The sequence below is a fragment of the Rutidosis leptorrhynchoides genome, chromosome 6 (assembly GCF_046630445.1).
Source record: "Rutidosis leptorrhynchoides isolate AG116_Rl617_1_P2 chromosome 6, CSIRO_AGI_Rlap_v1, whole genome shotgun sequence".
NCBI lineage: Eukaryota > Viridiplantae > Streptophyta > Magnoliopsida > Asterales > Asteraceae > Rutidosis > Rutidosis leptorrhynchoides.
The window spans coordinates 131843041-131859054 of record NC_092338.1 but is presented as its reverse complement, the minus strand read 5'-3'; the positions used below and the strand labels follow the sequence as shown (position 1 = coordinate 131859054).

The 16014-nt window shown below is 34.8% G+C and overlaps 1 protein-coding gene across 1 annotated transcript; it reads left to right on the top strand.

Annotated features, from left to right (window-relative positions):
- The first annotated feature begins 10324 nt into the window (after window positions 1-10324).
- LOC139854081 (gibberellin 20 oxidase 2-like) lies at window positions 10325-13065 on the top strand. Its single transcript, XM_071843405.1, has 3 exons — window positions 10325-10848; window positions 11162-11483; window positions 12796-13065. Exons 1-3 carry the CDS (start codon window positions 10325-10327, stop codon window positions 13063-13065), a joined length of 1116 nt encoding a protein of 371 aa, XP_071699506.1.
- Window positions 13066-16014: the final 2949 nt, after the last annotated feature.

Here is a 16014-nt window from a genome sequence, read left to right as displayed (position 1 = left end):
TTTCTTTCATACTTCTCTATTTTCTTTCAATTCTTCAAATCAAAGAATCATCATCTAAATCACATCTAGCAAGCTTCAATCAAAACAAAATACATATTTGGAATCCTCTCTTCATCCTCTTCAATTTGATACCAACTTCATCTCATTTGGGTAACTTTCTAAAATCACTAATTTTATGTGTTCTTGAGATTTTTGAGTTATAAAGTTGTTAATTAGTGTCTATGGCTCATTGTGATGTCGTGTATGTAATTTGTATGCTCGATTCGTTATTTTTGGTGTAACTAGTTCAATATGAAATTACTTGCTAAATCCTTGATTTTGGATGAACAAATGTTGTTAGATTGTTAAAGTGCATATTTTAAAAGTGTTACTAGTATCATTAGCTTCATTTTGATGTATAGGTTGATTAAGGAAACTCCAAAAACATGATTATTGATTTTGAGATGTTTGACTAGGGTTTGATAGTTCTTGACATGAATTTTTGGATGCTTGAATGCCATGGAATGTTAATTATTAGTGTTTAGTTGTAATGTATGTTTCATTACCTTCAAAACGGCATATTATATGTGTGAATTGGTTTCCCGAAACTCAAATTGCATTTGAAGAACTTGAAACCTTAAAAATGAACGTTTAATGATCACTTGATGAGTTTTCGGCTATTATAAATGATGTTTTTGTTTGGTGAAACATGTTTAGTTGTGTTCCTTGTCAAAAGAGCTTTCCAACGGTATAAGATACGTCTTCTAGTTGTTTACGGTTTGAGTTTTGCGTTTGTTTGAAAATTGACCAAGTCTTGAACAAGTGAAACAGGCCTGGGACCAGGCCACGGCCATTGTCGCGGCGCGACAGGCCTGGCCGCGGCGCGGCATAAGCCGTGCCCAGCTTCTGTCTCCAATGTCCGTTTCACGTGAAATGTTTGCCATGTTTTAGACTTCCAATTCGCATGCAACTTGTTCTAACATGCTTATATATGAATAACTAGCATAGAAAATTTGTCCGAGACCCGACCCGAACATGTTGACTTTTTCGTTGACTTTGACCAAGTTTGACTTTTTGTCAAACTTAACCAATTAATTATGCAATCTTTCTAACATGATTCTATACTTGTATCTTGCATGAAACTTGACAATTTGACTCACATGCTTCATAATCGAGTCGTAACGAGCCATAGGACTAATTGAACATCTTTGACCGTTTGTGTTTACCGTTATTGATATAACCTATATGTTTAGGTCAAGACTAGCTTTGTCTTTGCACGCGTTTACTTGTCGAAGTACTTTATTAACTCTTGCACTCAAGGTGAGATCATAGTCCCACTTTTTCAATCACTTTTATTCTTTACATCGTGGGCTGAGAAACACATACATTTCATACTTATTTACTTTTCATGCTTTTACATTGTGAACAAATACGAATACAAAGATGCATACGAGTTTGAACAAAAGTCCTCAATCCAATTATCATTAGTTCCACTTGCAGGGTGTAAGTGTAAGCGTGTAATTATGTTGTGTGGCCATACGGGTTTAACAAACCCTCATTCAGACGGTTCGCTACCGTTAGTGAATGAAATATAATTTCAACAATGTATAGTGTAAGTTCTAACACTAAATTCAAAATTCAGAGGGAAGATTCGGTTAAGCCTTGATAATTGGGTGCTCGTGATACAAATACTATTTTGGAATGTGAACGATTCTGGTTGAACAATTCTTAAAGAACCTTGTGGTTCAATACAATTTACTTGCTAAACCTATGATTTCACCAACGTTTTCGTTGACAGATTTCTATGTTTTTCTCAGGTTTTGCACGATATGTGATACATGCTTCCGCTCATTATTTGATACTTGCATTGGATGTCGAGTATACATGCTTTTCAGGGAGCGTCTTTTGACTTTACTTTAAACCGTGTCGCCTAGATTTCATTTGTACTTATAACCTTGTAACTTAACTTTTGGTTGAACAATTCTTGTAAACTTTGAAACAATCTTTATTTTGAAATGAAGGCGACATATTTTGGTCAAACGTTATCTTAAAGACTTATAATCAGGTAATGGGACCCACGTAGCTGACGCCGTCACTTGACGACTTGTCGGGGTCGCTACAAGTGGTATCAGAGCCTTGGTTGTAGGGATTTAGAGTTCATTTGTGTCCACCCCGAGTCATAGGGTACATAGGTGAATCTAGACTACAACCGGCATATAGACTGAAGTAGGAATTACTTGACTATTTGTGCATTTATACTCGAACTCTTCTATCATATCTAACTCGTATTCGATCTTGATCTTACGTTAATAAATTTTGTTGACGCGCCACCTTGACTTTATGAAGTAATGTTAAATGCACATGAGAATCAGGGTAATATAATTTCCGGGATTATATTACGGTGATTCACATGGACGTTCCGACATTATGACATAAAGAATTTAAGGCGAGTCAAGGATAATTTTCTCTTTATCTTTATTCCATATCGCGGTTAGTATTATTTAGAATACTAACCAACGATATTCTTGTGTCATGAAGGAACAATGGCTCGTCGACGCGCTCCTCCCGAAACTCCCGAACAAGCCCTCCAACGTATGATAGCCACTGCCGTGGATGCGGCCATGGCCGGTCACTCCTCCAACAACAACAATAACAACAATCATCACAACAACAACAATGGAGCCAGAAATTCCAACGAAGGATGCTCCTATAAGAATTTCATGGGGTGCAAACCTCACACTTTCGATGGAACCGGGGGACCGGTTGTGCTCACCCGATGGTTTGAGCAAACGGAAGCCGTCTTTAGCATAAGCAGTTGTCGAGACCAAGACAAGGTTAGATATTCCACTCACACCTTCGCCGGTATCGCTCTCACATGGTGGAATTCGTATGTACAATCGGTGGGTATCCACGAAGCCCACGCTCTCTCTTGGGCCGACTTAAGAGGAAAGATGATCACCGAATATTTTCCTCGCGAAGAAACCCGAAGGCTCGAACAAGAACTAAGAGCTCTGAAAGCGGTCGGGAACGACCTTAAGGCCTATAATCAACGATTCTCCGAACTTGCTTTGATGTGCCCAAATCTTGTGAACCCCGAATCTTTAAGGGTTGAACTTTACATGGATGGTCTCCCCAAGAGCATCAAACAGGGAGTAATGTCATCCAAACCCGCTAACCACCAAGAGGCTTTGAATATGGCCCGTCAGTTGATTGAAACAGTGGACGAGATTGAAGTGCCGGCACCTAAAGCCGAGGATAAGTCGGGTGACAGCAAAAGAAAATGGGAAGCCCCCCAATCAAGCAATTACAACAACCCCGCCAAGAAGCCCTTCATCCCCAACGACAAGAAAGGTTATACCGGACACCTACCGTATTGTAACGAGTGCTACAAACATCATTTAGGTGAATGTGGCAAACCTTTTTGCTTGAAGTGTCAAAGAAGTGGCCATGTAGCCCACGATTGTAGGAATACCGCTCCCGTCGCTCAAAAGGAGCCCAATGCACCCAAGACGGGTGTTTGTTTTGAATGTGGCCAACCGGGTCATTTTAGGAGTGCGTGCCCAAATAAGAAAATCAACCCCAACGCACGCCGTTAAACTTTCAACATCAACGCCTAGGATGCCCGAGACGACGATGGACTAGTCACGGGTATGTTTCTTCTCGAAATTCTCACGTTTCATGTTTATTCGATTCGGTTACCGTTAGACGTTTTATAAACAAGGCTCTGACTCATACTCTTTGCACTTCACCTTTTTTTCCCCTAGACATTACTTAGGCAATTTAAGTGACCAACGGAAAATATTGTGTGCCTATAAATTTTATTGGAAGATATACGTTAAGACTTTTGACTTGACACCTATAGAACTAGGGAGCTCGAAACCTATTCGTAAAAAAAAAAAAAAATAAAATAAAAATTGTTTCCCCCTCATCTTGTATAGATTATTGTGAACTGAGTAATTTTCGGTTGGAAAACCGATACCCTCTCCCTCGCATCCATGACCTCATGATTTCTTGCATGAATCCCGTGTGTATTCCAAAACGACCTCCGTTCCGGTTATCATCAATTGGGGGTTAAGTGAGACGATGTCTCCTAAGCCATTTCCGAACTCGCAACGTTAGTTGTAAATCTCTCTTAGTACCGTTTGATTTATTTAGGACTTCGTCCGTATTCATGAACCTCCTAAACCACGTATGCAACTTATCTAGACAAATCTGTTATCACATTTATAGATGACATCTTAACTTATTCAAGTAAAGAAGGCAAACGAACAACATCATCATCTTACGCTCGAACTTTGAGAAAAGAGCAACTCTATACCAAATTCTCCGAGTGAGAATTTCTGTTAAACGAAGTCAAATTTTCTAGACCATGATGTTAATGGTCAAGGCATTACAATCAATCTCGAAATCAAGCCACACGTGATCATGAAACTCTCTCAACTCAGACTTGTATTCGTAAAATCTTAGAACTCGCCTGTTATCACCGAAGATTCATTTCTGACTTTTCTCGTGTTACCCGACTTTTAAACTCGTTAACTCACTAAGGGAAAACTTTAAACCTCTCCGTGTTCGAACCTTGAGCGTGATTCTTCACACCAACATTTCTAGTTAAAATCGTATAGCAACAGATGGAACTCAAACATGGAAATATTTCTACATGAACGCCGAAAGGCATACTCTCTCGACTCAAAAATTAACGTAACTAAAATTCGTTATTTTGCATGAAGAAGTCGAATACTAAATTGTGGATCCGATCAATTTTCTCGTCATCACGTACCACACTACATACCTCTGATATTTCACCATTTCCGTCTGATATTACTGGAATTTAAGATAACACACAATCCAACGATACTTCACTCTTCTTTGACTTAACGCCCTTGTGTTTCTGATAATCGGTCAACTATTATTCAACCCCGAACTATACAACTACGTGTACTACCTCGTTTCTCTTTCAGACTTCAACTTTTGACAACTAGAGGCACGTTATGGCAACCTCGAGATGTAAGCTCATCCTATTCAAAGTCCTCATTTCACTCCTATCCTCATCGCTCGCATTTCCGTTTAAGGAAACTCCTTATAACATTTCTCCATGGATAGATAAACTCCTCATATTACATTAGTATTCGCCACGAGGGTGGATAGTCCTAACGAACATTTTTCGAACCCTAACTGACTTGTTCAAGCATATCTTAAGAGATTCTATTCCAACACGGTGTATCTTCGTCATTTATCCTGTATCGAAATACTCGTTTCACTTCTAGCGTTACAAGAGACCTTGGGAACCCGCTTAGACACATGTACCGTGTATCTCCCACAAACAGACGAACCGAACAAACGAACGATTTACGTCTTCGAAAGACATGTTTCAAACTTGCATGGTCGCTTTTAGTTGATCCCTCATACTACGATAGTTACCGTTCTTGTACTAACGCCGCACTTCCGAAACCCTATATGACCGCAAATGTCATACCCCTATTCGTTGGACCAACGCATGTGGCAAACAAACACCGAAATCTGAACTACATCAGGAAACAACAATTGAGATCGTTCAAGTCCGAGAAGGGCTCGAGGCAACCCATTGTCGCCAGAAGAGTTATACCAAACTTAGATGAAAACCTCACAAAATCCCAGTGTGTAACCGCATAATATTGAGAAACCACACCTTGGAAAGGTGTAATCCATTTTGGGAAATCGAGAAAGGATATATCCGCAATATTAAACTTTATGAAACCTTGGGGCGTATTGGAACCGCTTCCTACCGTTTAGAACTTCCGACTCAATTAAGTTTCCGTTTACCTTACATTTCGAGTAACAAACTTAGAAACGTGTCCTGCGGAACAGGAGCGTGCAATCCTGCTAGATACATCAACTATCGATGACAACTTCTCTTCATAGGGAAAAAAACCAGTTGAAACCGGGGATCGTAAGACTAAACCCAAATACAACGTAAAACCCTGACTATCCAAATTCATGGGAACACTCAAGGACGTACTTTCACTTATCCATACCATTGACCACGTAAAGTCGCGAGTAAGAGATATCGACTATTACTTCCAACTAAATTTCGGGACGAAATTTCTTTTGAGGTGTGGATAATGTAACATCCCGCATTTTTCCGTTAAATTATTTTAATGCCCGTCTTTTTCTGTTTAAATAATACCCTTCGTATCTAGATTCGTATCCTCTGTTATGTAACATTTTAAATATTCTCGTTATCGGATTCTAATATCTCCCGTACTCCCGTGTAACTTAAAATATTCGTTTGGTCAATTCCCGCACCCGCACCCGAACAAGAGGGACTAGTTTTGCCAAAAAGACAAAGAAGTGACTAGCACTTTGACTAGTCAACTACCTCCCCATCTTCTTTTTCATTTCATTTCTCTTTTTCTTTCATACTTCTCTATTTTCTTTCAATTCTTCAAATCAAAGAATCATCATCTAAATCACATCTAGCAAGCTTCAATCAAAACAAAATACATATTTGGAATCCTCTCTTCATCCTCTTCAATTTGATACCAACTTCATCTCATTTGGGTAACTTTCTAAAATCACTAATTTTATGTGTTCTTGAGATTTTTGAGTTATAAAGTTGTTAATTAGTGTCTATGGCTCATTGTGATGTCGTGTATGTAATTTGTATGCTCGATTCGTTATTTTTGGTGTAACTAGTTCAATATGAAATTACTTGCTAAATCCTTGATTTTGGATTAACAAATGTTGTTAGATTGTTAAAGTGCATGTTTTAAAAGTGTTACTAGTATCATTAGCTTCATTTTGATGTATAGGTTGATTAAGGAAACTCCAAAAACATGATTATTGATTTTGAGATGTTTGACTAGGGTTTGATAGTTCTTGACATGAATTTTTGGATGCTTGAATGCCATGGAATGTTAATTATTAGTGTTTAGTTGTAATGTATGTTTCATTACCTTCAAAACGGCATATTATATGTGTGAATTGGTTTCCCGAAACTCAAATTGCATTTGAAGAACTTGAAACCTTAAAAATGAACGTTTAATGATCACTTGATGAGTTTTCGGCTATTATAAATGATGTTTTTGTTTGGTGAAACATGTTTAGTTGTGTTCCTTGTCAAAAGAGCTTTCCAACGGTATAAGATACGTCTTCTAGTTGTTTACGGTTTGAGTTTTGCGTTTGTTTGAAAATTGACCAAGTCTTGAACAAGTGAAACAGGCCTGGGACCAGGCCACGGCCATTGTCGCGGCGCGACAGGCCTGGCCGCGGCGCGGCATAAGCCGTGCCCAGCTTCTGTCTCCAATGTCCATTTCACGTGAAATGTTTGCCATGTTTTAGACTTCCAATTCGCATGCAACTTGTTCTAACATGCTTATATATGAATAACTAGCATAGAAAATTTGTCCGAGACCCGACCCGAACATGTTGACTTTTTTGTTGACTTTGACCAAGTTTGACTTTTTGTCAAACTTAACCAATTAATTATGCAATCTTTCTAACATGATTCTATACTTGTATCTTGCATGAAACTTGACAATTTGACTCACATGCTTCATAATCGAGTCGTAACGAGCCATAGGACTAATTGAACATCTTTGACCGTTTGTGTTTACCGTTATTGATATAACCTATATGTTTAGGTCAAGACTAGCTTTGTCTTTGCACGCGTTTACTTGTCGAAGTACTTTATTAACTCTTGCACTCAAGGTGAGATCATAGTCCCACTTTTTCAATCACTTTTATTCTTTACATCGTGGGCTGAGAAACACATACATTTCATACTTATTTACTTTTCATGCTTTTACATTGTGAACAAATACGAATACAAAGATGCATACGAGTTTGAACAAAAGTCCTCAATCCAATTATCATTAGTTCCACTTGCAGGGTGTAAGTGTAAGCGTGTAATTATGTTGTGTGGCCATACGGGTTTAACAAACCCTCATTCAGACGGTTCGCTACCGTTAGTGAATGAAATATAATTTCAACAATGTATAGTGTAAGTTCTAACACTAAATTCAAAATTCAGAGGGAAGATTCGGTTAAGCCTTGATAATTGGGTGCTCGTGATACAAATACTATTTTGGAATGTGAACGATTCTGGTTGAACAATTCTTAAAGAACCTTGTGGTTCAATACAATTTACTTGCTAAACCTATGATTTCACCAACGTTTTCGTTGACAGATTTCTATGTTTTTCTCAGGTTTTGCACGATATGTGATACATGCTTCCGCTCATTATTTGATACTTGCATTGGATGTCGAGTATACATGCTTTTCAGGGAGCGTCTTTTGACTTTACTTTAAACCGTGTCGCCTAGATTTCATTTGTACTTATAACCTTGTAACTTAACTTTTGGTTGAACAATTCTTGTAAACTTTGAAACAATCTTTATTTTGAAATGAAGGCGACATATTTTGGTCAAACGTTATCTTAAAGACTTATAATCAGGTAATGGGACCCACGTAGCCGACGCCGTCACTTGACGACTTGTCGGGGTCGCTACAAAAATATGAGAAATCGTGGCTTTGACTAAGTTTGACCCCGTTGATCGGGAAATCTCGGGAGATGAATATCTCGTCTCGGTTGCCTTCTAAAAACGAGATCTCGAGGAAGATCTCGGGGAGATCTCGGGAGATTTACAACGCTGAATATAAGTATAAGTCAAATGGATTCAATTTGGGTCAAATATATATATATATATATATATATATATATATGTGTGTGTGTGTGTGTGTGTGTGTGTGTGTGTGTGTGTGTGTGTGTGTGTGTGTGTGTGTGTGTGTGTGTGAGATAGTAATATTAATATTTTTTTAACTTTGTAGAAACGCATGAAGGAAAAGAAAAAAGATGAACCGGAAAGAGAAGAGCAAGACATAATGTTGGAGGTTTTGGGTGAACGAAGTGGCCACGAGCGCGAAGTGGGGAGGAAGTTACCATTGTCGTTAACTAATTCCGTATCTTCAGCGTCTACCGGTCGAAGTACACAACCACCAATGGCCTCAAGCTACACGTCCAGTGAAATTGCCGAAATCCTTGCTTGGAATAATTTGGAAATCCCTCCCCATTTGCGACGTGGAGGGAATACTCCCGGTACTTCCAATTTCAATGCTCAATCTAGCCAAAACAATGAGGAAGAAGAATATGATGAAGAATATGATCGAGGATATGGCGGTATGTAATTTGTTGGGTTGTTTGAAGACGATAATGCTTTTGTTGGATGTTTAATGTTAGTTTGTGTTTGATAACAATTATTCGATTTGGTAGTTTGTTCGGTGTTGAAATGTTTGAATAATTATTGTAATTGAGTTATTGAAACTTATATTTAATGTTATTGTGGCATTTTGTGAAATATATCGTATATGTAAAGTAGACTTTGATATTTGAAATGTGTCGTTTTTTACTGCTGAAAAACTGTAGATACCAATTCTGATATTTGAAAACAGCCGACACTTTTTCGGATGACTAGTCGTCCGGTAAAAGTCGTCCGGAAACAAGCCAAATTTCTTTTAAATAACTATTAATGAAAATAAACATTATTTTATTATTATTTATTTCCGGAGGACTATTCATCTAGAAAAAGTCGTCCTGGAGCAGCCCCGTAATATTTTAATAATATTTCCGCACGATCGTCCGGGAAAAAGCCACAAGTCGTTCAGAAAAACCTTCTGGGACGAACGTTTCCAGACGATTTTCTGGGGACGATATGTCATCCGGGAATGTCTTTAGGGACAAAGTCCCGTCCGGAAAAACCCGAAAAAATTGTCCAGAAAAGTGTGTTTTGTAGTATTGACACTTATAGTGGGACGGAGAGAGTATATTTTATATAACTTAACATTGTAATGATCAACTTCACAACCAAGAGCCTGTTTATTTTATGAAATTATATATTATAAACCACATTGTAAAAGATTAATATCCCTATACAACTTGATCATCTTCACAACTAACTAAGGGCCTGTTTATTTATGACACTATATATATTATAAACCACATTATATCCTATATAACTTAAAATTATAAAAAAAACTTCACAACCAATTAAGAAATTATGCGGGGTTTACCGTCCATGCCCCGTATGAGATTGATGCGGGTTTCTTTCTGGGCATGCAGTTGGGGGCGGGTATAACTGTGTAGAAGATGAACGCATGGGTAGTTAAGTCCCCTAGTTGATCCTAACAGCTGTCAAAAAAAAAAAAAAAGACAAAAGTGATTTCTAATAATGGCAGTTTAGTTGCCAACTATGTTCTCAAAAATCAAAATGAGTTTCTAACTCACAACACCATATATATATAAATACATACACCTTCTATAAATCACCATACACCATCATTTGAAGAATCTTGCTTAGCTATGCCTCTTGTGATGCTTACTTCACCAGTGGTTTCACCCTCAAAAGAAACAACCTCTCTAGTCTTTGATGCATCTATTCTTCAAAAGGAAACAAATATACCATCACAATTTATATGGCCAGACCATGAAAAGCCACTCCTTGAACCATCACCACAACTTGATGTCCCTCCAATTGACTTAAAAGCCTTCTTCTCCGGCGAACCACATGATGTGTCGAATGCAACTCGTCTAGTCAATTCCGCATGCCAAGAACATGGCTTCTTTCAAGTTTTTAATCATGGTGTTGATGTAAAGTTGATAAATGAAGCCCATGAGATGATGAATCTTTTCTTTGGAATGCCACTTTTGGAGAAGCAAAAAGCTCAAAGAAAATTTGGTGATTATTGTGGATATGCTAGTAGTTTTACTAATAGATTTTCTTCTAAACTTCCATGGAAAGAAACACTTTCTTTTCGATATTCCGCGGATCCAAATTGCTCAACCATAGTTCGAGATTACTTCTTGAATGTAATGGGGGAAGATTTTAGCGATTTCGGGTACTACTTAACAACTCTAGCTGTGATCACTCTTCAATGATAGTGAATCTTGATTCTACTTTAATAAACCAATTATTCTCTTAAATACAAATAGTAGTATACATTAAATACCAAATGATACCTTTTTGACATTTTCAATATAATTATCTTACATTGGTGTAAGAAGCATCAAGTTTATTTTTGAACAACATAATTCTAATTAAAACTTACAAGATGCTACGAGCATATATATATGTAACAATATCAAAGTTTATTGTATTAGGATTATTTCAACATGCAACAATTCTGATATTATTGTAAATTCATGTACTAGGAGGGTTTGTCAAGAATATTCAGAAGCTATGAGCAAACTTTCACTTGATATCCTAGAGCTTCTAGGAATGAGCCTTGGAATCGAGCGATCCCATTTTAGGGACATCTACAAAGATAACGATTCGATCATGCGATTAAACTACTATCCTCCTTGCCAAAAACCCGATCTTACTCTTGGAACCGGCCCTCATTGTGATCCGACCTCTCTCACTATTCTTCATCAAGATGATGTTGGTGGACTCCAAGTATTTGTTGACCAAAAATGGCATTCCGTGACCCCTCGCCCGGAAGCCTTTGTAGTCAATATTGGAGATACTTTCATGGTTAGTACTTATAAAGGCTTAGTTACATAATATCACAATCATTGTACTTGTAATTTTGTCCATTACGCATACTTTTTTTTGTGTCATGTTCCACATTATAATTTCAGCTTGTGTCCCTGTTTAACCAATATCCCTACTAGAAAAACTAAAAGAACCTACAATAATACAATATTATGCTAATTGAAAATAATCACATGTAGAATATATGTATCAAACTTTTGAGTGCGAAAATTTTAGTCAAGTACATGTTCGCACTTATCAAGTTTGATTTTCTAGTTACGTATTGGTTAAATAGGGAAACTGGTTAAATAGGGAAACTAAGTTGAAATTACAATGTGCAAAATGAGACATAATAAATACGTTGGAGAAAAGGGAATAATTTTAAAAGTACGTTGTATTTTTATATATTGACACTATTTTTTTGAAAGAGAAGTCACCTGGTCATTTTTTACGCACACACGCGTACATATTCGGGCAGAAATCCAATCCTTAAACCATCCCGAGAAACAGGTGGAGCGGCCGAAATACTATAATACGAGTCGGTGAAACCTTCCCGGGATCACTCCATAATCAGGTTAATATCTTGAAATGTTTTAAGGAAGGAGACTCAAACTTGAGACTCCCACCCCGGCCATCCAACACACATGCACAACATTTCCGTTGGTAACTTAATCTTCAAATTTCATTTCTTTTTCTTTATTACACAATACTAGTCCTCATAGTATAAAAATATAATCCTGCAATAGGGTGATTAGGACGAAGTATTTGCCACGACTCTGTTATGAGAGTTTATCCTCGTTAAAGGTCTATTGCCACGATATTCTGACTATTGCGAGGACATATGTACTCATTAAAAGTCATTTTTGTTCTAGTGTAATACGGAGTATGATATTTAATAAGCGTTTTAGTAAAAAACATATAACCTATATTATCATTGCAATGAAAATCGTAATTTATAATAATATTTTACTAACGACTTATTTTTTGATAACTAATAATGCTATTTAATTATCATTAAAAAGTAGTTATAAAATTTTGGTCACTATACCTCGTATACTGACCAAACAAATGATCAGTGTATCGATCTAGTCTTTAAGAGTGTATGGTGACAGATCTATATATAAAACAAGAAGTGACCATCATATTTTGTTCACTAACATGACTTAAGGATATTTTTGGGTTATTGGTGAAGACATAGCTTTTACACTAAAGTTGATTTTTCTTGTAATGTATACAATATCTGTATCATATGCTAGATATATTGAGATTATATTATTTTTACTAACAATATAGTAGGGTATTTGTTCACAAGGCTCTATCAAACGGATTATACAAAAGTTGCCTACATCGAGCGGTAGTGAATAGAGACAGTCCTCGGAAATCTCTCGCATTCTTTCTCTCGCCTAGGATGAATAAAGTGGTAAGGCCACCTACAGCATTGGTTGAAGACGAAAACAGTAGAAAATATCCTGATTTTATGTGGTCCACTTTACTTGAGTTTACTCAAAAACATTATAGAGCAGACATGAAAACCCTAGATGCCTTCTCAAATTGGCTTCAAATGGAAAGAAATAAGATATAATTGTATTTTAGTTATACATATAATATAATATGTATAATGTATATGTATATGTATATGTATATGTATATGTATATGTATATGTATATGTATATGTATATGTATATGTATATGTATATGTATATGTATGTAATATGTAATATGTACGATAAGCTGGTGATCATGAACACAATGGTTTCAACTTTTGTACACGACTACTACTACTACTACTATTCATGTCAAAGTGTCAATATGTTATGATCTATTGAATCTAGCTAGGTTCTTATTGGAAATACAGAAAAAGGTCGAAATAATAAAGAAAAAGCAACTCATTGCTAATTAAACAATTATGAAATTATTAACATGTTTATACTATATACGGAGTATTATTAAACGTAAGTTATGATCAAAATTACATAACTATATTATTTATGTGATATGATTATAGATAAGAATTATCTAATTAATGTAATCTACCCACTTATATACCATACCAAGTTCGTCGAGTTCTAAGGACAAATATTCGTAATTGCAGCTACCTCTTTTTAGCACATTTGGAGATTTCGTAATAACATTTTGTTTGGAGATCGATCGATACACCATGGTCAATTCTATCCGTAATTACTATTTCAACTGACTTTGTAACATTAGTAATTATCGAGTACGGTGGGATGATTGTCTTTAAAGTCTTTGTAATCTTTTTGTTTGTTTTTTCTTTCCCAGTGCCTTACTAGGGGTATTAATAAAGTCTCTGTTGTTGGAAAACGAAAAGAAAATATATACCAAGTTATAAGTGGGTGTATATTTTTTAAATAGTCTCAATTCTATTTTCCACTATTTCATTTTAGGATGTCAAATCAATTGTTTACTTTCATAAATGAAAAAAAAATATAATGTAATAAAAATCTTTTGTTTCCTTACTTTATTCATGCAAGACAAAAAAGATAGGTAAAAATATGGGATAAAACTGAAAAATTTACAAAAAAAGTACATGTAACATATTAAACAGTATGTTTTTGTTCAGTACAATAAATTTAGAACGGATAGAGTAGTAATTTATTTTTATAATATATCTCAAACGCTAAAAGTATGTCTTTAGGGGCAAAGAATATGTGAAGTGCACAATTTAGAGCAAAGAATATGTAAAGTAAAGTACACATTTTTGCATTGTGCACATTTTATAGTTTTGGCAAAATTTGATCAAATCTTAAATTTTGTCATCTTTTCACGATCTTTAACATATTATTATTATTATTATTATTATTATTATTATTATTATTATTATTATTATTATTATTATTATCGTTATTATCATTATTATTATTATTATTATTATTATTATTATTATTATTACTACTATTAACAATATTATAATTATAATAATAATTTGCTAAAAGTATGTCTTTAGGGGCAAAGAATATGTGAAGTGCACAATTTAGAGCAAAGAATATGTAAAATAAAGTACACATTTTTGCATTGTGCACATTTTATAGTTTTAGCAAAATTTGATCAAATCTTAAATTTTGTCATCTTTTCACGATCTTTAACATATTATTATTATTATTATTATTATTATTATTATTATTATTATTATTATTATTATTATTATTATTATTATTGTTAATAATAATAATAATAATGATAATAACAATAATAACAATAATAATAATAATAATAATAATAATAATAATTATTATTATTATTATTATTATTATTATTATTATTATTATTATTATTATTATTATTATTATTATTATAGTACGAGAATGGTGTTTGTAGTGACCCGAACTTTTCCATGTTTATATATATTAATTGAGATTGATATTTACATGATTAAATGTTTCCAACATGTTAAGCAATCAAACTTGTTAAGACTTGATTAATTGAAATATGTTTCATATAGACAATTGACCACCCAAGTTGACCGGCGATTCACGAACGTTAAAACTTGTAAAAATGACATGACGATATATATATATATATATATATATATATATATATATATGGATATACATATGGTTAACTTGAGATTATGATAAGTAAGTATCTCCATAAGTATATTAACAATGAGTTATATACATATAAACAAGACTACTAACTTAAGGATTTCGAAACGAGACATATATGTAACGATTATCGTTGTAACGACATTTAAATGTATATATATCATATTAAGATATATTAATATATCATAATATCATGATAATATAATAATTTAACATCTCATTAGATATAATAAACAATGGGTTAACAACATTAATTGAGATCGTTAACTTAAAGGTTTCAAAACAACACTTACATGTAACGACTAACGATGACTTAACGACTCAGTTAAAATGTATATACATGTAGTGTATTTAGATGTATTAAAATACTTTTGGAAGACTTCAAGACATATATCAAAACACTCATACTTAACGAAAATGGTTACAGTTACTTTCCCATTCTTTTATTTCATCAAGAATTCTAGTCGTATTCTTACCCGTATTATACACAGCTTCAAAACGTACTTACTATGGGTATATACCAATAGGAACTAGCATGGGATTCCACTCTTGATTATGTCATGTATGACTAATCAATTTTAACTTCTACCATGAGCTAGTCAACTAACTAGAACTCCTTTTAACCCCACTTACCACTCACCAATTACCACTCATCATTCACTTCATTTCACTTCCAATTCTCTTTCTAATTCTCTCTCAACACACATACACAATTATGAATGTATTTTTCCAGTAGTTAATCATCATCTTCATCAAAAATCACTTCAAGAATCAAGCTATAATCATCATAGGAAGAACACTTCAAGAACACTTCAAAAATCCCTTCAAGTTTACTAATTTACTTCCAAGCTTTCTAATCCATTCCAAGTAATCATCTAAGATCAAGAAACATTTGTTATATACAGTAGGTTATCTTTCTTATTCAAGGTAATATTCATATTCAAACTTTGATTCAATTTCTATAACT